Source organism: Ranitomeya imitator, chromosome 1, assembly GCF_032444005.1.
Source record: "Ranitomeya imitator isolate aRanImi1 chromosome 1, aRanImi1.pri, whole genome shotgun sequence".
NCBI lineage: Eukaryota > Metazoa > Chordata > Amphibia > Anura > Dendrobatidae > Ranitomeya > Ranitomeya imitator.
The window spans coordinates 839,340,182-839,363,330 of NC_091282.1; the positions used below are offsets into that span (position 1 = coordinate 839,340,182).

The 23,149-nt window shown below is 42.8% G+C and overlaps 2 protein-coding genes across 4 annotated transcripts in view; one reads left to right on the top strand and one right to left on the bottom strand.

The window, feature by feature from the left end:
- The window catches only part of ELP1 (elongator acetyltransferase complex subunit 1), a 189,676-nt gene extending 167,939 nt beyond the window's left edge, over positions 1–21,737 (top strand). The window contains exons 33-37 of the mRNA XM_069740676.1: positions 5,659–5,770; positions 5,858–5,985; positions 12,454–12,608; positions 16,176–16,254; positions 20,042–21,737. Coding sequence (XP_069596777.1) covers positions 5,659–5,770; positions 5,858–5,985; positions 12,454–12,608; positions 16,176–16,254; positions 20,042–20,109 — 542 coding nt within the window. The 3' untranslated portion in view covers positions 20,110–21,737. The remainder of the gene's footprint in view (positions 1–5,658; positions 5,771–5,857; positions 5,986–12,453; positions 12,609–16,175; positions 16,255–20,041) is intronic.
- The window catches only part of APTX (aprataxin), a 156,116-nt gene that overhangs the window by 2,622 nt on the left and 130,345 nt on the right, over positions 1–23,149 (bottom strand). Inside the window, exon 8 of one of the 3 annotated variants that reach the window (XM_069740707.1) lies at positions 15,061–15,132. The exons of the other annotated variants lie outside the window; for them this stretch is intronic. Within the exon in view, the coding sequence (XP_069596808.1) occupies positions 15,098–15,132 (35 nt within the window). The 3' untranslated portion in view covers positions 15,061–15,097. Of the gene's footprint in view, positions 1–15,060; positions 15,133–23,149 lie in introns of those variants that run through there. 3 annotated transcript variants of the gene reach the window in all.

Genomic DNA, 23,149 nt, shown 5'->3' on the forward strand with positions numbered 1-23,149 from the left:
TGTCATTATACAGTGGGGCTGTACCTGTGTGTCATATAGTGGGGCTGTGTGTCATTATACAGTGAGGCTGTGCGTATGTGTGTGTCATTATACAGTGGGGCTGTGTGTCATTATACAGTGGGGCTGTGTGTGTCATTATACAGTGGGGCTGTGTGTCTCATAATACAGTGGGGCTGTGTGTCTCATTATACAGTGGGGCTGTGTGTCTCATTATACAGTGGGGCTGTGTGTCTCATTATACAGTGGGGCTGTGTGTCTCATTATACAGTGGGGCTGTGCGTGTATGTCATTATACAGTGAGGCTGTGCATGTGTGTGTCATACAGTGAGGCTGTGCGTATGTGTGTGTCATTATACAGTGGGGCTGTGCGTGTCATTATACAGTGGGGCTGTGCGTGTGTCATTATACTGTGGGGCTGTGTGTCTCATTATACAGTGGGGCTGTGCGTGTATGTCATTATACAGTGAGGCTGTGCATGTGTGTGTCATACAGTGAGGCTGCGTATGTGTGTGTCATTATACAGTGGGGCTGTGCGTGTGTCATTATACAGTGGGGCTGTGCGTGTGTCATTATACAGTGGGGCTGTGGGTCTCATTATACAGTGGGGCTGTGTGTCTCATTATACAGTGGGGCTGTGCGTATGTGTGTCATTATACAGTGGGGCTGTGCGTGTATGTGTGTCATTATACAGTGGGACTGTGCGTGTATGTGTGTCATTATACAGTGGGGCTGTGCGTGTATGTGTCATTATACAGTGGGGCTGTGCGTGTGTCATTATACAGTGGGGCTGTGCCTGTGTGTGTCATATAGTGGGGCTGTGTGTCATTATACAGTGTGGCTGTGTGTGTGTCATTATACAGTGAGGCTGTGCGTATGTGTGTGTCATTATACAGTGGGGCTGTGTGTCTCATTATACAGTGGGGCTGTGTGTGTATGTGTCATTATACAGTGGGGCTGTGCGTGTGTCATTATACAGTGGGGCTGTGTGTGTATGTGTCATTATACAGTGGGGCTGTGCGTGTGTCATTATACTGTGGGGCTGTGCGTGTATGTGTCATTATACAGTGGGGCTGTGCGTGTATGTGCCATTATACAGTGGGGCTGTGCGTGTGTCATTATACAGTGGGGCTGTGCCTGTGTGTGTCATATAGTGGGGCTGTGTGTCATTATACAGTGAGGCTGTGCGTATGTGTGTGTCATTATACAGTGGGGCTGTGTGTCTCATTATACAGTGGGGCTGTGTGTCATTATACAGTGGGGCTGTGCCTGTGTGTGTCATATAGTGGGGCTGTGTGTCATTATACAGTGTGGCTGTGTGTGTGTCATTATACAGTGAGGCTGTGCGTATGTGTGTGTGTCATTATACAGTGGGGCTGTGTGTCTCATTATACAGTGGGGCTGTGTGTCTCATTATACAGTGGGGCTGTGTGTCTCATTATACAGTGGGGCTGTGTGTCTCATTATACAGTGGGGCTGTGTGTCTCATTATACAGTGGGGCTGTGTGTCTCATTATACAGTGGGGCTGTGTGTCTCATTATACAGTGGGGCTGTGTGTCTCATTATACAGTGGGGCTGTGTGTCTCATTATACAGTGGGGCTGTGTGTGTCTCATTATACAGTGGGGCTGTGTGTGTCTCATTATACAGTGGGGCTGTGTGTGTCTCATTATACAGTGGGTATACAGTGGGGCTGTGCGTATGTGTGTCATTATACAATGGGGCTGTGTGTGTCATACAGTGGGGCTGTGCGTGTGTGTCATACAGTGGGGCTGTGTGTCTCATTATACAGTGGGGCTGTGCGTGTGTCATTATACAGTGAGGCTGTGCGTATGTGTGTCATTATACAGTGGGGCTGTGCGTGTGTCATTATACAGTGGGGCTGTGTGTGTATGTGTCATTATACAGTGGGGCTGTGCGTGTGTGTCATTATACAGTGGGGCTGTGCCTGTGTGTGTCATATAGTGGGGCTGTGTGTCATTATACACTGAGGCTGTGCGTATGTGTGTGTCATTATACAGTGGGGCTGTGTGTCTCATTATACAGTGGGGCTGTGTGTCTCATTATACAGTGGGGCTGTGCGTCTCATACAGTGGGGCTGTGCGTGTATGTCATTATACAGTGAGGCTGTGCGTGTGTGTGTCATACAGTGAGGCTGTGCGTATGTGTGTGTCATTATACTGTGGGGCTGTGCGTATGTGTGTCATTATACAGTGGGGCTGTGCGTGTGTGTCATTATACAGTGGGGCTGTGTGTCTCACTATACAGTGGGGCTGTGCGTGTGTGTCATTATACAGTGGGGCTGTGCCTGTGTGTGTCATATAGTGGGGCTGTGTGTCATTATACAGTGTGGCTGTGTGTGTGTGTGTCATTATACAGTGAGGCTGTGCGTATGTGTGTCATTATACAGTGGGGCTGTGTGTCTCATTATACAGTGGGGCTGTGTCTCATTATACAGTGGGGCTGTGTGTCTCATCATACAGTGGGGCTGTGTGTCTCATTATACAGTGGGGCTGTGTGCCTAATTATACAGTGGGTATACAGTGGGGCTGTGCGTATGTGTGTCATTATACAGTGGGGCTGTGCGTGTGTCATTATACAGTGGGGCTGTGTGTCTCATTATACAGTGGGGCTGTGTGTCTCATTATACAGTGGGGCTGTGTGTCTCATTATACAGTGGGGCTGTGTGTCTCATCATACAGTGGGGCTGTGTGTCTCATTATACAGTGGGGCTGTGTGCCTAATTATACAGTGGGTATACAGTGGGGCTGTGCGTATGTGTGTCATTATACAGTGGGACTGTGCGTGTGTCATTATACAGTGGGGCTGTGTCTCATTATACAGTGGGGCTGTGTGTCTCATTATACAGTGGGGCTGTGTGTCTCATTATACAGTGGGGCTGTGTGTCTCATCATACAGTGGGGCTGTGTGTCTCATTATACAGTGGGGCTGTGTGCCTAATTATACAGTGGGTATACAGTGGGGCTGTGCGTATGTGTGTCATTATACAGTGGGGCTGTGCGTGTGTCATACAGTGGGGCTGTGTGTCTCATTATACAGTGGGGCTGTGTGTCTCATTATACAGTGGGGCTGTGTGTCTCATTATACAGTGGGGCTGTGCGTGTATGTCATTATACAGTGAGGCTGTGCATGTGTGTGTCATACAGTGAGGCTGTGCGTATGTGTATGTCATTATACAGTGGGGCTGTGTGTCTCATTATACAGTGGGGCTGTGTGTGTCATTATACAGTGGGGCTGTGCGTGTGTGTCATTATACAGTGGGGCTGTGCGTGTATGTCATTATACAGTGTGGCTGTGTGTGTGTCATTATACAGTGAGGCTGTGCGGATGTGTGTGACATTATACAGTGGGGCTGTGTGTCTCATTATACAGTGGGGCTGTGTCTCATTATACAGTGGGGCTGTGTGTCTCATTATACAGTGGGGCTGTGTCTCATTATACAGTGGGGCTGTGTGTCTCATACAGTGGGGCTGTGTCTCATTATACAGTGGGGCTGTGTGCCTCATTATACAGTGGGTATACAGTGGGGCTGTGCGTATGTGTGTCATTATACAGTGGGGCTGTGCGTGTGTCATTATACAGTGGGGCTGTGTGTGTATGTGTCATTATACAGTGGGGCTGTGCGTGTGTGTCATTATACAGTGGGGCTGTGCCTGTGTGTGTCATATAGTGGGGCTGTGTGTCATTATACAGTGAGGCTGTGCGTATGTGTGTGTCATTATACAGTGGGGCTGTGCGTGTATGTCATTATACAGTGAGGCTGTGCATGTGTGTGTCATACAGTGAGGCTGTGCGTATGTGTGTGTCATTATACTGTGGGGCTGTGCGTATGTGTGTCATTAAACAGTGGGGCTGTGTGTCATTATACAGTGGGGCTGTGCGTATGTGTGTCATTAAACAGTGGGGCTGTGTGTCATTATACAGTGAGGCTGTGTGTGTCGTCATACAGTGGGTATACAGTGGGGCTGTGTCATTATACAGTGGAGCTGTGTGTGTGTGTGTGTCATTATACAGTGGTTATACAGTGGGGCTGTGTGTGTGTATGTCATTATACAGTGGGGTTGTGCGTGTCATTATACAGTGGGGTTGTGCGTGTCAAGTCATTGGTGCATTCACTCTGTGTCATTCTATGTTACTGCAGAATTGTGGTTATTCGGTGGGTGTGTGGCTGCATGTGGGTATGTGATTTGCATACATTCGGTCACATGCTGACTAGACTTGCATCGCCTAATGCAACTGTATTGAACAAGGCCAAAAACAGTCTAGTCAGAATGTGGCTGGGAATATATATATCGCATGCTTGCAGTCAAAAGACCACCTGTTCCCGACATCGGCACCAGAGAATCTTCTCAGCGCTCAGTGCGCACGATATGAGGATTCACACATGGTGACTGTAGACATGTAGCTTAAGATCAGACAACCCCTTTAAGGATGGGCCGCTACTGTAATGATTTTTTCTTTAAAGGTACCGTCACATTTAGCGACGCTGCAGCGATCTAGACAACGATCCTGATCGCTGCAGCGTCGCTGTGTGGTCGCTGGAGAGCTGTCACACAGACAGCTCTCCAGCGACCAACGATCCCGAAGTCCCCTGGTAACCAGGGTAAACATCGGGTTACTAAGCGCAGGGCCGCGCTTAGTAACCCGATGTTTACCCTGGTTACCAGCGTAAACGTAAAAAAAAAAAAACACTACATACTTACATTCCGTGTCTGTCCCCCGGCGCTGTGCTTCTCTGCACTGTGTAAGCGCCGGCCGGAAAGCAGAGCACAGCGGTGACGTCACCGCTGTGTTTTCCGGCTGGCGCTCACTGTCAGTGCAGAGAAGCACAGCGCCGGGGGACAGACACCGGAATGTAAGTATGTAGTGTTTTTTTTTTTTTACGTTTACGCTGGTAACCAGCGTAAACATCAGGTTACTAAGCGCGGCCCTGCGCTTAGCAACCCGATGTTTACCCTGGTTACCAGTTAAGACATCGCTGAATCGGCGTCACACACGCCGATTCAGCGATGTCTGCGGGAGATCCAGCGACGAAATAAAGTTCTGGACTTTCTGCGCAGGCCAACGATGGCACAGCAGGATCCAGATCGCTGCTGCCTGTCAAACTCAACGATATCGCTAGACAGGACGCTGCAACGTCACGGATCGCTAGCGATATCGTTCAGTGTGACGGTACCTTAACCTTTTGGATGGCTCATTATGATTTAGCAAAATGGCGACCAGTGTCTGCTATTTTGCTGAATTCTTGGGAAAGCGAATTTCAAACAATCCACATCTTGGCGAATGCGGATTTTTGTAAAATTCTATTAGAATTCAATTTCATATCTAATGTAGGATTGGAGACTGATGCACTTACTATCTCTAGATCTGGTTCCTCAGATGTTGCAGTATGACGTGAAAAAGCAGACCGTCTAGTTCAACTGGCTAACATGGTACCAAAAATGGTTATCTTTTGACTAGACATGAAAACCACAAATCGAACCTACAGCAAAATTTGACATCTGAATGAATCCTGACTGCTCATTTGATTTACATATCCCTGAATGTTACCTTTTGTTCATTCCTAAAAATATTATGAAGACTGAAATATTTGTATTATGCTTTATACAATAGTAAACTATACATCAATATTTTTGTTAGATGATGAAATTCCAGGCGGTCCAGAATCCGACCTTTTCTCAGACACGAGTAGCATCATGACAACAAGTGATATGAGTGGAAAATATTCTCATAGTAATTCCAGAATTTCCTCGTAAGTTATTAAAGCAATACAAAGTCTTAAGAAAAGTCTAATTGCTAATTGTCAGAACTAGTGACTTTCCCCTCTTCCTCAATGTAGGAGATCATCTAAAAACCGTCGAAAAGCAGAACGCAAAAAGCACAGTTTGAAGGAAGGTAGTCCCCTAGAGGATGTGGCCCTTCTGGAAGCTCTGGGAGAAATTGTCCATACAGTGGATAATATGAGGAGTGAGTTGTGTCCCCATGAAAAGGGTTTGGTCTCAATACACACGTATTGCTCTTATTTCCCTATGACAACTCTTTTTGTTATGACAATAAATCTGTTGAACACTTTTGCATCACATCGAGTCTGAGTGTGCTGTATTTTTTGGTATATGACTTTTCGGGCCACCTGGTCTGTCTTACCAGCACCTCTATTATTTTGACCTGAGTGCATACCATTATTCTCCTTCCCATGAAAACTATCAGTTTTAGAAATGGAAGTACAGCAAGGTTTGGTATTAAGAGTGATGTTTGAACTCTTGTAATGCAGGGCATTGGACAGCCTGTAGTCCATGCTGCATACATAAAATGCATTTTGTTGCCTAAACTTCAGTATTAAGCACAGAAGTCTCAACTTTTGCCTCCCGTTGGCTACAAATGGAGCAGAGGAACGAGTACCAAGTTCTGGAGCCAAAAAGATATTTTATGAAATCATGCAGTTCAAACAATTGCCTGGCTTTGTTAAAGGGCACCTGTCACGCGGATTTTGCTAAGTAAACTACAGGCACTGTTACACTTAGTAAAATGATACCTGGGGTGAAGAAATCAGTCTTGTGGTTCTTGTGTAATCAATGTTAGAAGTTTTCAGCAAATGAGATGCCCTTGCTTAGGGGCAGGACGGTAGGCGGAGTCTTATCTTCCTGCACCAAGCCAGAGACACCAAGGAAAGACCTGCACACAAGCCGCCCTCAAACCCCTGTCTCTATGATGAGAAACATGTTTATGCTTCAGGGCAGCCTGTGGGCAGGTCTTTCATTGGTTTCTCTGGCCTAGAGCAGGAAGATAAGACTCTGCCTAGAGTCCCGCCCCGGAACACGAGCATATCATTAGCTGGAAACTTCTAACACTGATTACATAAGAACTTCAAGACTGATTTCTTCACCCAAGGTATCATTTTAATCAGTGTAACAGCAGCAACATGACAATGCCTGTAATTTACATAGCAAACTGCTGACCGGTTCACTTAAACCCCTTCACGACATGCACCGTACATGTACTGCGTACGTCATGTCCCTCCCTTTGATGTGGGCTCCGGCGCTGAGCCCACATCATTCCCAGCACATGTCAGCTGTTTTGAACAGCTGACATGTGCCCCTAACAGCTGCATGTGGAATCCGTTAACCCGTGAAATGTCGCTGTTAAAGGGAATCTGTCACCTCATTTTTCGTATATAAGCTGAGGCCACCGCTATCGGGCTTATCTACAGCATTCTGTAATGCTGTAGATAAGCCCCCGATGTAACCTGAAAGATAAGAAAAGCAAGTTAGATTATACTCACCTGGGGGGGGGGGGGGCGGTCCTGTCCAATGGGCGTCGCGGTCTGGGTCTGGCGCCTCCCATTTTCATGTGATGACGTCCTCGTCCTTCTGTTGCGGCTCCTGCGCAGGCGTACTTTATCTGCCCTGTTGAGGGCAGAGCAAAGTACTGCAGTGCGCAGTACTTTGCGCTGCCCTCAACAGGGCAGATAAAGTACGCCTGTGCAGGAGCCGCAACAGGAAGCAAGGAAGAGGACGTAATCGCATGAAGATGGGAGGCGCCGGACCGCAACGCCCATCGGACCGGACCGCCCCTGGGTGAGTATAATCTAACTTGTTTTTCTTATCTTTCAGGTTACATCGGGGGCATATCTACAGAACAGAATGCTGTAGATAAGCCCCTGATGCCGGATGCTGAAGCTTATATACGAAAAAGTAGGTGACAGATTCCCTTTAATCTCTGACAGCAGCATGTAATGTGATTGTGCGCGTCACTAATCCTGCCCATCGGTGCCCATGTCACATGACCGCAGGTTGCCTATGGGTTAGCATGACAACCCGAGGTCTGCAAGAGACCCATGTGGTTGTCCTTGCCAGATTGCTGTGAGTGCTGCCCAGCGGTTGCTCATAGTAAGGCCGCCGTCACACATGCGAGTTTTACAGACGTAAGAGCGCAGAATCTACGTCCGTAAAACTCGCAAAAAATACGGCACAATTATTCTCTATGCCCCTGCTCCTATTTGCCGTATTTTACTGATCAGTATTATACGGCTTTCTACGGCCGTACAAAATCGCAGCATGCTGCGTTTGTCACCGTACTGCGCAAGAAATACGCCAATGAAAGTCTATGGAAGCGTGAAAAATACGGATTACACACGGACAAGCAGTGTGACTTGCGAGAAATACGCAGCGCTGTTAGAGAGAAAAGCCGGTAATTCAGTGCGGTGTACAGTAAAATCACACTGACAGCTTACAGTAGAATAGGTAGAATAAATGTGTACACATAGAATAGGTATATATATATATATATATATATATATATATGTCATTAGACACATATATGTATATATATTAATATTTATTCCAGCGCTAGACAGCTTGAAAGCCGGTAATTCAATTACCGGCTTTTTCCTTCTCCTTCCTAAAACCCGACATGATTTGAGACATGGTTTACATACAGTAAACCATGTCTTCTCTCCATTTTTTTTGCAGATTCCACACTACTAATGTCAGTAGTGTGTATCTGCAAAATTTGGCCGTTCTAGCTCTTAAAATAAAGGGTTAAATGGCGGAAAAAATTGGCGTGGGCTCCCGCGCAATTTTCTCCGCCAGAGTAGTAAAGCCAGTGACTGAGGGCAGATATTAATAGCCTGGAGAGGGTCCACGGTTATTGGCCCCCCCCTGGCTAAAAATATCTGCCCCCAGCCACCCCAGAAAAGGCACATCTGGAAGATGCGCCTATTCTGGCACTTGGCCACTCTCTTCCCATTCCCGTGTAGCGGTGGGATATGGGGTAATGAAGGGTTAATGCCACCTTGCTATTGTAAGGTGACATTAAGCCTAATTAATAATGGAGAGGCGTCAATTATGACACCTATCCATTATTAATCCAATACTAGTAAAGGGTTAAATAAAACACAAACACATTTTTTTAAATTATTTTAATGAAATAAAAACAATGGTTGTTGCAGTATTTTATTCAACGCCCAATCCAGTCACTGAAGACCCTCGTTCTGTGAGTAAAAAAACATAATAAACCAACAATATACTTACCCTCCGCAGATCTGTAACGTCCAACGATGTAAATCCTTCTGAAGGGGTTAAAACATTTTGCAGCAAGGAGCTGTGCTAATGCAGGCTGCTCCTCGCTGCAAAACCCCAGGGAATGAGGCTAAAAATAGATCAATGATCTATATTTAGCTTCATTTGCGGTGAGGCGCCCTCTGCTGGCTGTTCATAGATCGTGGGAAATTACCTAGAAAGCCAGGGAGCTTTCTAGGTAATTTCCCACGATCTATGAACAGCCAGCAGAGGGCGCCTCACCGCAAATGAAGCTAAATATAGATCATTGATCTATTTTTAGCCTCATTCCCTGGGGTTTTGCAGCGAGGAGCAGCCTGCATTAGCACAGCTCCTTGCTGCAAAATGTTTTAACCCCTTCAGAAGGATTTACATCGTTGGACGTTACAGATCTGCGGAGGGTAAGTATATTGTTGGTTTATTATGTTTTTTTACTCACAGAACGAGGGTCTTCAGTGACTGGATTGGGCGTTGAATAAAATACTGCAACAACCATTGTTTTTATTTCATTAAAATAATTTAAAAAAATGTTTGTGTTTTATTTAACCCTTTACTAGTATTGGATTAATAATGGATAGGTGTCATAATTGACGCCTCTCCATTATTAATTAGGCTTAATGTCACCTTACAATAGCAAGGTGGCATTAACCCTTCATTACCCCATATCCCACCGCTACACGGGAATGGGAAGAGAGTGGCCAAGTGCCAGAATAGGCGCATCTTCCAGATGTGCCTTTTCTGGGGTGGCTGGGGGCAGATATTTTTAGCCAGGGGGGGGCCAATAACCGTGGACCCTCTCCAGGCTATTAATATCTGCCCTCAGTCACTGGCTTTACTACTCTGGCGGAGAAAATTGCGCGGGAGCCCACGCCAATTTTTTCCGCCATTTAACCCTTTATTTTAAGAGCTAGAACGGCCAAATTTTGCAGATACACACTACTGACATTAGTAGTGTGGAATCTGCAAAAAAAATGGAGAGAAGACATGGTTTACTGTATGTAAACCATGTCTCAAATCATGTCGGGTTTTAGGAAGGAGAAGGAAAAAGCCGGTAATTGAATTACCGGCTTTCAAGCTGTCTAGCGCTGGAATAAATATTAATATATATACATATATGTGTCTAATGACATATATATATATATATATATATATATATATATATATATATATATATATATATATATATATATATATATATATATATATATATATATATATATATATATATATATATATATATATATATACCTATTCTATGTGTACACATTTATTCTACCTATTCTACTGTAAGCTGTCAGTGTGATTTTACTGTACACCGCACTGAATTACCGGCTTTTCTCTCTAATATATGTGTCTACTGACACACACATATATATATATATATATATATATATATATATATATATATATATATATATATATATATATATATATATATATATATATATATATATATATATATATATATATATATATATATATAGACAGTATATATATATTTTCTTTTCTTTTTGGGACACATGGATCACTTCTATAGCGGTATGTTGGTTTTGCTAGCCTGCGAGAAAACCACGCAGTACGGATGCCATACGGATTACATACGGAGGATGCCATGCGCAAAAAACGCTGACACACCCTGCCTACGGAGGAGCTACGGACCACTTTTTTCGGGACTTTTCAGCGTATTACGGCCGTAATATACGGACCGTATTGTTTTACGCTGTGTGTGACGCCGGCCTAAGTGAGCATTTCTCCTACACAGGTGATCTGATCATTGCCTGTATGAAGCAGAGGCGACTGGATTATCGCAGCTTCTAGTCCCCCATGGAGACTATTAAACCATGAAAAAAGTTTTTTAAAAAAATAAATAAATACAAACGGGAAACAGCGTAGCGAAAAAAGTCAAAACACTTTTTTTTTGGTCGCCACAACATTGCATTAAAATGCAAAAATGGGCGATATTGCATAAAGATGTCATTAAAAATATCAGCTCGGCACGCAAAAAAATAGCCCTCACCCAACCCCAGATGACGAAAAACGGAGACGCTACTTGTCTTGGAAAACAACGCTTTTTTTCATCCTCTATATAAAAAACAACCTGTACATGTTTGGTACTAACTCATAATGACCTGGAGAATCATTATGGCATGTCAGTTTTAGCATTTGGTGAATATGGTAAAAAAAGAAAAATCCAAAAAACAGTTGTGGAATTGCATTTTTTTGCAGTTAGCAATTTTATTGCACTTTGGAATTTTTTTTCCCGTTTTCCAGTACACGACACGGTAAAAGCAATGATGTTGTTCAAAAGTGCAACTTGTCCCTCAAAAAACAAGCCCTCACATGGCCATATTGACAGAAAACTAAAAAAGTTATGGCTCTGGGGACAAAGGGAGTGAAAAACAAAAACCAAAAATGGCTGCGGTGTGAAGGACTTAAGTCATCTTCTAAATTATAATTGTGTCAAGTATCTCTGACTTGGAATCCTATCATAGTGGCAGCTATTTGAGGTAGCTCCCAATATGTCAATATCTGACCTGAAATCTGACCAATTGTATGCTGACTTCAGGTCGGAAGCATAAATCTGGTGACAGATCCCTTGTGGCCGATTCATTATGACTGGCGTTGTGAACTACAGCCGGAACGGGCTCCCTGGAATACGATGCGCCTTATTCTGAAGGCAGCGCACGCCACTTAAAGAATTAAGCGCATTTCTTATCTGGCCTGTGCTGTTGCCAGAAATGTTCTTCAGCCAGGGCTGCAGTATGTTTCAGGAGTAAGTTATACTAATAAACGAACATAACTTTTCATGAATTTGGTGGTAGTCACTCCTCATCCTGCCCATGTTGTATCGACGTAATTGGCTGAGTCTGGTGTCAAAAGTTGCAATATTTTTATGTAACTTCCAAGTTGTGCAACAATATTGCGACTTATTAACATGTTTTATGCCAGAATTCTAAAGTAAACACCTTCATGAATCAGCCCCCTTGAATTTTGATTAAATTACTGTTTTATCCATGCAGCCACGAGGACTTGCACATATTTTTCGAGCACGCCGAAGACACTCGGTTAGCACCCGAACATGTTCAGATAACACCTTATTAGCTCATCAATAGTTACAATGTTTGGGGTAATTTGCCGCTATCAGTGAAGAAGGGGTTTTGATGGCTGAATGAGCCATTTTAGATGCAACTGTAGGGGAAGGGTGAAGAAGTGCCTAATTCTTTTTAAGGAGGTCAGCTGTGGATAAAGCCGTTTTTGTTAATAATTCATGGGAAAAATATTCAAGTGATCTCTCCGAATTCCAGATGGGGGAAAAAAAAGACAGAAACAATTCTGACAAAAAAACTGTTCAAATCAATTATGTTCTCTCTTATATTAGGTGAAGTGAATAATCTCTTGCAAGTGCTCGTCCTGTTTCTTTATGATTCGGATGCCAGAGAACTACAACACCTTTATCATGAATCGCTCCTGTTAATGGAGACTTCAATACCGGACATCTGGACTCCATGTACACAGCCAGTTATTGCACCTCCGGTAAGCCTAGAACTTCTTTAGAGACGTTCCACTCGATATCTAAATAAAGCTCTAATTAGTGATGAAATTGTGACTTCATTAATTGATAAAAGAAGCAAACTATGTAACTGTTATATACCGGCTACAGTCTCTGCCTGCAACTCCACTTGTGCTTGTCCATACAGCGTATAGGTGCTGCCTGCATTTACAAGCACTAGTCAGATCTGCAACAGCAGGAGCATACTGCAATATGTATATGAAAATACAGAAAAATCTTTAGATGAGGTGTGTCCAAACTTTTGCTCTGTACATGTGTATGTATATATATATATATATATATATATATATATATATATATATATATATACACACACATATATACACATACATGTACAGAGCAAAAGTTTGGACACACCTTCTCCTTTAAAGATTTTTCTGTATTTTCATGACCATGAAAATTGTAAATTCACACTGAAGGCATCAAAACTATGAATTTACACATGTGGAATTAAATACTGAACAAAAAAGTGTGAAACAACTGAAAATATGTCTTATATTCTAGGTTCTTCAAAGTAGCCACCTTTTGCATTGATGACTGCTTTGCACACTCTTGCCATTCTCTTGATGAGCTTCAAGAGGTAGTCACCGGGAATGGTCTTCCAACAATCTTGAAGTAGTTCCCTTTTGCCTTCACTCTGCGGTCCAGCTCACCCCAAACCATCTCGATTGGGTTCAGGTCTGGTGATGTGGAGGCCAGGTCATCTGGCATAGCACCCCATCACTCTCCTTCTTGGCCAAATAGCCCAAAGCAAAAGGTGGCTACTATGAAGAACCTAGAATATAAGACATAATTTCAGTTGTTTCACACTTTTTTGTTAAGTATATAATTCCACATGTGTTAATTCATAGTTTTGATGCCGTCAGTGTGAATGTACAATTTTCATAGTCATGAAAATACAGAAAAATCTTTAAATGAGAAGGTGAAGGTGTCCAAACCTTTGCTCTGTACTGTATATATACTAGATGGTGGCCCGATTCTAACGCATCGGGTATTCTAGAATATGAATGTATGTATGTATGTACGTCGCGTATCTATATATATACACCATTGGTCCATGTGAAAAATTGCTGGTGGTTTGATCAGTGTGCTGTATGTGGAGCACATACACAACATCCTAGCCGATATGATGACTTGTTATTAGTTTCTGAGAATTTTTAAAGGGGTTTGCCACTTGTGAAATTTTCACAATCCCAGAAAGGCATGTGAACTTGCATACGAACCTGGTTCTGGGCCCCCTGCTTCTTATTGATCCATTATATGAACAGTGCCCATAGTGCTTGACATCCTGTGTCCTTTTCTGGGCAAGCATTAAAAGCTTTCACTACCTGCACAGTTACAGGCATCAGAATCTCCTGTATCTGTGACTGTTCACTGTGACATTGTCTATTTACACACTATATCTAACACCGGTCATGGAACCAGTATTCACTGTTGTGGATTTTGCTGTGATTTTTCCACTGTGGAAATTCCGCAGCAGATACAGTGGTGTTCAAAGTAATAGTAGTCTAAAAGGACTAACCAGATTAATCACTGTTTTTGCTATAAATTATATTACCACGTCAAACAATTTACCAGTTGGTTCAGAAGATTCTAAGAAAACAGATTTTGCATTCATGATCCGCATGTTCTTGAGTCGGTGTATTAGAATAATTAAGTGAAAGGGGGTGTGTTCAAAATAATATCAGTGTGGAGTTTAATTAGGCTAAGTTCACATTGCATTAAAGCAGCCCGTTCAACACATGCGTTAAACGGGCTGCGTTAACACAAGTGCCAAAATGTGATTGTGCTAGCGCAGATAGAGCTAGCAGATGCTCTGTTTGCGCTAGCGGTGACGGACCTGGAAACACTGCAGCCCGCGTCCCAGGGTCCGTCACTCAATGACGGCACATCACTAGCGCATGCCCATTTTGGGCGTGCGCTAGCGATGCGTCCGACATGGGGCTTAATGGCGGCGTTAACGGACTGCGATACACCACGTTATGCGGCGGTGTAACGCAGTCCGTCTAACGGACTGGGGAAACGTAATATGAACCCGCCTTAGAGAGATCAATCATTCTGTGAAAAAACAGGTGTGATTCATGTGGCCCTTATTTAAGGGTGATGCCAGGCAGTGTTGCACATGCATTTCCCCTTGAAAGTCTGAGAAATATGAGTTGTGCGAGACATTGTTCAGAAGAACCGCATACTTTGATTAAAAAGTTTATTGAAGAGAGTAAAACTTATAACGAAGTGCAGACAATGATAGACTGTTCAGCTAAAATGATCTCCAATGCTTTACAATGGAAAGCCAAACCAGAGAGACGTGGAAGAAAACGGAAGACTACCATTCGAATGGATGGAAGAATAGCCAGAATGGCAAAGGCTCAGCCACTGATCAGCTCCAGGATGATCAAAGACTGTCGCTTTACTCACAGGTAAGTTGAGACTGTTAGAAGATGCCTGTGTGAAGCTAATCTCTTAGTAAGAAGTCCACGAAAAGTCCCACTGTTAAAAAAAAAAAAAAAAAAAAACATGTACTGAAGCGGATACAATTTGCCAAATGAACACATCAACTGGCTTAAAGAGAAATGGAGAAACATTTTGTGGACTGATGAAAGTAAAATTTTTCTTTTGGGCCCAAGGGCCGCTGACAGTTCGTTAGACAACCCCTAAACTCTGCATTCAAACCACAGTACACTCAGAAGACATTGAAGCATGGTGGTGCAAGCATCATGATCTGGGCATGTTTCTCTTACTATGGTGCCGGACCTATTTACCGCACACCAGAGATCATGGACCTGTTTGCATATATTAAAATACTTGAAGAGGTCCTGTTGCCTTACGCTGAAGAGGATATGCTCTTGAAATGGGCGTTTCAACAAGACAATTACCCTAAACACACCAGTAAACGAGCAACATCTTGGTTCCAGTCCAACAAAGTTGAGGTTATGGAGAGGCCGGCCCAATCCTCGGACCTTAATCCGATAGAGCACTTGTGGGGTGACCTAAAAAATGCCGTTCTGAGGCAAAGCCAACAAATGCCAAAAAATGTGGGATGTAGTCCAAGTATCCTGGGCTGGAATAACCGTTGACAGTTGTGAGACGTTGCAACATAAATGTGAAGCAGTTCTAAAAACTGTGTGTATACAACTAAATATTAGATTAGTGGTTAACAGGAATGCTAGATCCACAAAACAAAGTGCATATTGTGAGTTTGTAAAAACAAATGCAGACACTGCTATTTATTTCAACAGCCCAATTGTCATGTTTTGTTATTTTCTGTAAAGTAGTTAAAAATTATATTAATGTCTTTTCAGGTTTTAAAGTAGAAAACAGGGTGCAATGCTCCCAATGCATGGAAATAAAAGCTAGTATGAAGACTTTGTGATTAACTCATGTGTTTGCACACCTGCTATTATTTTGAACACTACTGTACAGCACATGAGGAAATGTTCTTATACTTTAACATTTGAGTTTGTGTCTTAAAACATTTTCCCACATAAAAGCAGTTTACATGTAAATGAATTTTATTGCCATTTTCTCTCTAGGTTCTAGGTCCTCATTCAACTGCCAATAGTATCATGTCTTCTTATCAACAACAGAAAACAATAAAACCTGCAGAGCAAGGTAAGGGTCCTTTTATATGTCCAGATAAATTGCCTCTAAGGCTGTGTTCACAATCAGTTTTTGGCATGATAGTGGTAAAACCGCAACTCTTTTGCTACACATTCGAAACCTTTGTATAAAAATTCAATGTCAAATGGAGCCTAAGGATTGCAGATTAGTGATACATAGCACGTTAATCGGGAGTCATTTTACTTACATTTATATGTTGGAATTATTGTATTGTTGTTTTCCCCCTCCTCTCCAGTTTACATTATTTTTGGTAGCACATCCCCAGTTTCCATCTAGAGATGTGCTGCAAAAATTAATTTCTTGAGCGTTAGTCGCTGACTCTAGCTGCAGTCTAACTGGCTCCTCTCCAACCATGCCCTCTAGCTGCAGGCTAACTGGCTCCTCTCCAACCATGCCCACCATGCCCTCTACCTTCTTATCCAGTGATTGCTAGTGTGGATTTTTCTGTCTATTTCACATTCTGCCCCCCTTTTTTCCCACTGGATGTTTGCCGTTATTTTTCTCCCAGCACTGCAGAGGAAGGAAGCTTCCCTGTGCCTCTTCACACACTTATCTTTATCCTTAATGGATCTTACTCCTTTCTGGCATTGACCTTATTCTGTCTTACCTCCTCTTTCTATACTTTTCTTTGTCATGGCTGACAAGAAGACCGATTACAGCAGCCAGTCCAACCATTTTGCTTGCGCTACATGTAAACGCTAATTCCCATCCAACCAGTTTGTAGCTACCTGTAATGCCTGCACCTGGCAACAGCCTCTGCCGCAGACTGCTTAGGCACTTCCCACGGCCCATGATGGGAGTGCATCCTGTCTAAATGTGCTATGTGCTGTAGCTCTATCTCAATCGTGGCCAAGCCAACTTAATAACACAGGGTGAGTCAGACCCATAGACTTTGAATAAAGTGGCTGTCTGGCATGCAGACTGATGATCGACACAAGTTGGAGCTCTAAAAAAACATAAAAAGATGCTCCAGAATAGTTATTTAATGGATAATGCAAGAATTTACTAAAACAGTCATGGTGGTGATAGGTGGTTGTTAATGGCCTTTTACCAAGGGCAGTAATAGCTCAAACTATTATTTCTTTCATATCGATCATTGCCCAGTGTAAACAGTTGCTCGCTTGTTGCTGATTTCATCATTTGGGTTGACAAACAGAAGATTTTCACAACTTACCTAAAATTTTCTCTCATTGCCTTCATTGAGGAAGGCTGAGGGGTACACCGGAACCAAGGGTGTGGCCTGCTGCCGTAAGGAGGCTTAGAACTGAAAAAGTCAGCTCCTTTGTCAGAGTACACCGACATTTAGGCACCAGGGTAATACCAGATAATGAGAAAGCAGGAGAAGCGAAAGAACATAGTGAGAAACCAGAGAACAAAAAACCTAGCCACAGTCTCTCCATTTGACAGCAATGTTGGGAGCTGTGTATGCCAATGAAAGTTACGAGAAAAAGATTTTACAGTAAAAACAAAAATCCTTCTATCGGTTGCTTCATTGGGGGAACGGGACATCTTAAAAGCAGTCCTCTGAGGTTGGGAAAAGAGTTTTAAAGGAGGTACTGCCTAATGCAGCACCTTCCTGCCAAGGCTTGCATTGTGGAAGTACGTACATTGTAGAACTTAGAGAAGTTGTTAACTGAAGACCGGGTTGCAACCTTACCAAGTTTCAGTGCAGAAGATTATGACATACAGGGTATTGAAGAAAGAGGGGGCAAGTTGGAGAGGTCTGGTATGACACTGTGCGAAGAGAACAGATCAGATGGACCATTCTGCCCAGTATTTTCAAGCAAAGGCAAAGAAGGACAGGTAACAGGTATCTCACAGCTCCAATACTGACTTTAAGAGGTGTCTTCTGGAAGGAATATTCTTTCCTTAGTGATGTAAAATAACATTACTAGGAAGAAAGGTATTGGGAAGGAATCGGGGAGGACTTATGAGTACTGATCATCCTTCCGAAGCAAGACCGTCAACATTCTGTCTTCTCAGATTAAGGCTTCTTTCACACCTCCATCGTTTGGCCAACGTCGCAATGCGTCGTTTTGGAGAAAAAACGCATCCTGCAAAGTTGCCTGCAGGATGCGTTTTTTTCTCCATATACTTGCATTAGCGATTCATTGCGACGTATGGCCACACGTCATGCGACGGATGCGTCGTGTTTTTGCGGTCTGTCGTGACGAAAAAAACGTTCAATGTCACGTTTTTTCATCCGTCAGAACCATTATTTACGACCGCACATGCGCTGCTGGAACTCCGCCCACTTGTTTGTGGAAGCCTCTTTCTGAGTGCGTCCTCTCTCTTGACTAGGACATCGTCAAACCCAGAATGGTTGGCGAAGTACCTGGTTGCGCTCTATAATCGGTTAAGACACAGCTTTTGTAGGGAGGAGTTTGCTTCCTTAATATACAAGGATATGCTGTCCGCCTGCTTTAGACTGTCAATCATGTCTATTAACTTGGATGTAGACCCTGACCAGAGTACTAAGTCAGAATCGGAGGAAAGTTCTTCCTCTGTCGTGCCTCGTGTGGGAAGGGGGAGCAAGTGAGAAAATATAACCTGGAAGACACCACATGGGGTATGCTTTCGGGACATTGCTAGAGAGCAGCTGGTGGGATTGACTTGGAGAATTAAATTATCTGTCTGGACTATGTCTAAAGGTACCGTCACACTTTAGCGACGCTGCAGCGATACCGAGAACGATCCGGATCGCTGCAGCGTCGCTGTTTGGTCGCTGGAGAGCTGTCACACAGACAGCTCTCCAGCGACCAACGATCCCGAGGTCCCCGGTAACCAGGGTAAACATCGGGTTACTAAGCGCAGGGCCGCGCTTAGTAACCCGATGTTTACACTGGTTACCATCGTTAAAGTAAAAAAAACAAACGCTACATACTTACCTACCGCTGTCTGTCCCCGGCGCTCTGCTTCTCTGCTCTGGCTGTGAGCACAGCGGCCGGAAAGCAGAGCGGTGACGTCACCGCTCTGCTTTCCGGCTGCCCGCCGCTCACAGCCAGACCAGAGAAGCAGAGCGCCGGGGACAGACAGCGGTAGGTAAGTATGTAGCGGTTGTTTTTTTTACTTTAACGATGGTAACCAGGGTAAACATCGGGTTACTAAGCGCGGCCCTGCGCTTAGTAACCCGATGTTTACCCTGGTTACCAGCGAAGACATCGCTGAATCGGCGTCACATGCCGATTCAGCGATGTCAGCGGGACCTCAACGATCAAAAAATGGCACAGGCCATTCCGACACGAGCAGCGATCTCACAGCAGGGGCCTGATCGCTGCTACGTGTCACACATAGCGAGATCGCTACTGAGATCGCTGTTGCGTCACAAAACTTGTGACTCAGCTGCGATCTCGCTATGTGTGACGGGGCCTTAAGGCTTGTCATACACATTAGATTGGCTGCTCACTGAACAATGCCTCAGCTGATCATTCATCCGACAGTCATTTCAGCCGACTCTCCCATATACAGGAGAGTACATGCTCTCTTGACCATGCACTCCTGTAATTTCTATTAAAAAGCTGTCAATTGACACATTGATTAGCGGCTTATCTCAGGGAGAACAATGTGATCGGCTGTTCAAAATTTGACATGCGCGATCGACATCTCTCCCTACTATCAGTCTTCACCTGCATATATATTAGAATGTTGGACAACCGTCGATATCTGTGGCTTCAGCCTACATTAGTCTAATATGTATGAGGGCTTTCAACTTGGAATTGCTCTTTTTAGTACTTATACTTTGTGTAACGTTGTCACTGTTTTTCATTTCTTTTTTCAGAAAATGAACTCTTCATCGCTCCCAAGCTTAGTAAAACCATTCCGTGGAAGCTTGACCTACTTGACTAGGACAGATTATCTCAGTATCAAAGACTGGCACCACTTCAGATAACAAGATACATGGAGAACACGGGGGCATCGCATCCACTTATATTTGCAGACACCACAGCACTCTGCCTTGAATCACTGGGGAGTCAGTCAGTCCACCAGTTAGACATGTTATTTATATATGATGTTTATATGTATTATATTTGAAAATGGGTGTTTTGTTATTGAGCACTCTGCTACTTTTTAATGGCCTATTTTTTTACACCTCTCTTGTAAAATGTATTATTTCATGTTGGTCTAGTTTTTATGCACTCCATTGTGCTCTGATACTAGAAGTGTCACAACAGAAAGGTTACTAAATTACATTAGATCAGCATTTCCCAAACTCTGGTCCTCATGGTCCCCAACAGATCATGTTCAGGATTCCCTTACTATTGCACAGGTGAGAGAACCTGTGCCAATTTCCGATGCCTTGATAATTCCATCTCCTGTGCAATGCTAAGAAGATCCCGAAAACATGATCTGTTTGGGGCTTTGAGGACTGGAGTTTGGGAAACACTGTCTTATATGCATATGAAGGTCTGCTGTCTCCCAGAAAAAAATATTTGTCCATGATGCATAATGTGTGATGTTTTCTCTGATTTTCTTTGCAGTTTCGAGTTTATAGCATAGCGACTGTTGCTGAGCGGATCAGGCACAATTCAAAATCGTCTGTTCATGCAGATTTACCCTGGAAATTGAATTCACATAGAAGTTATTTTCTGCAAATTTAATGCCACTCCTTATTCTCCAGATTCCAAAGCATAATAAACATAGTATATAAAAACTAAGAAAACCCTTATACTCGCCTCATGACTGGTCCCTTGCTCCTCACTGCCACCTGTCTGGTTCTCCTCACATCTACGGCTGTACTGAAATCCCCAGGCCTCTCTTACTAGGCCAGGGCTTCTGGGTTTGGAAGGACTCTGCTCTTGCACCTACACAGATCACGGTGCACACTGTGATGCCAGGATGTCTCGGGGTAGGCCACAACCTTTACCATTTTGCCGAATCCTCAAGGAAGTGAATTAAAAAACTACACTGTGGCAATTTAGATTTTTTTGGAAATTCGAAGACCATTCAATTCCACTCGAATTTTATTTGTACATCTCTAATAGTCACAGGGAGATGATCCACAAAAAATGACTGTTCATAATATATGTACATATTATACTTAAACCCTAAACTGCATCCTATAGTTAATGATTATATTCTCATAGGGGGAAAAACAACAAAAAATATATTTAAAATCCTACATAATTAGACATGAACCACTAGATATAATAGAATATTTCTTTCCTCCTACTGTATCGTGTAGAAGTAGTTCAGGTCAAGCTGTAAGACAAGAAGTCTGATGACATGGAAGCTTATTCAATTCCTTCTGAAATTGTTTAGGAAATTCATCAAGAATGATCATGCCTTCAATAGTAAAATGTTAAGCACACTTTTCTTAAATTATAACTGGAATTAGATAATATAAACATTCTAGGTGGAAAACAAAATCACTCTTAATTTTCACTGTACTGGTTTCTCTTCACAATTTTTTAACTTGCCTTGCTTTGCACTGTACCTCTGAGCTGACATCATTTTTAACTAAAAGAGCTTTATTAGCAATACTTTTATAGAATAGACCAAAATCTGTCATTTAGACCTAGTTTAGGAGTCTTTATATTCAGTCCATGCTCCCTCACTCCATTGATCCACTGAGCATCAAAAATACCTGGGTAACGTCTATTATTTGTACATTGACCTCTGTGTATGTCACAGAAACATGCCAACGATACCGCCATCAATATCTTTTCTTTTATAAGTATTAAATAAATCTAAAACCATAATATGCTCCAAGTTATATTTTTCAGCATGAGCAAAAAATATGCACACTATACAAATGGATATTTAACACCTTGCTTTGGTTCCAATTGGTTCTAAGCCCAAACAAAGGAGATATACAGATCTCATGCTGTTTTGGTTGACATATTAATGCCTACTCCATGATCCAAGCGAGGAGACAAAGATTTACTATCTCCTCTGTATGTACTGGTTGCCCCCCCCCCCCCTTTTTTTTTTTGTTGCTTCAGACAGTCTTATTTTCAGCACGTACGTGTATGTATGTGTGTCTGTATATAATGTGTGCCTTTTCACAAAATTAGAATATCATCAAAAAGTTAATTTATTTCAGGTCTTCAATACAAAAAAGTAAAGTGAAACTCATATATTACATAGTCATTACAAACAGAGTGATCTATTTCAAGTCTTTATTTCTGTTAATGTTGATGATTTATTGCTTACAGCCAATGAAAACCCAAGTGTCATTATCTCATTATACAACCCCTGGCAAAAATTACGGAATCACCAGCCTTGGAGGATGTTCATTCAGATGTTTAGTTTTGCGCCATGTCTGTGATCTGCTTTTTTTTCTACAAAATTAAAGTAATTTCAAATGGCAACTTTCTGGCTTTAAGAAACACTAAAAGAAATCAAGAACAAAAAATGTGGTAGTCAGTAATGGTTACTTTTTTAACCAAGCATAGGGGGAAAATTATGGAATCATGAAAAACAAACAAAAAAAAAACACTCCAAAACATCACTAATATTTTGTTGCCCCACCTCTGGCTTTTATAACAGCTTGCAGTCTCTGAGGCACTCAATTCTGAGGAAAAAATTATGGAATTATCCTGTAAATTTTCATACCTAAAAATAACACCTACATCAAATTAGATCTGCTCGTTAATCTGCATCTAAAAAAAGGAGTGATCACACATTGGAGAGCTGTTGCACCAAGTGGACTGACATGAATCATGGCTCCAACATGAGAGATGTCAATTGAAACAAAGGAGAGGATTATCAAACTCTTAAAAGATGGTAAATCATCACGCAATGTTGCAAAAGATGTTGGTTGTTCACATTCAGCTGTGTCTAAAATCTGGACCAAATACAAACAACATGGGAAGGTTGTTAAAGGCAAACATACTGGTAGACCAAGAAACACATCAAAGCGTCAAGACCGGAAACTTCAAGAAAT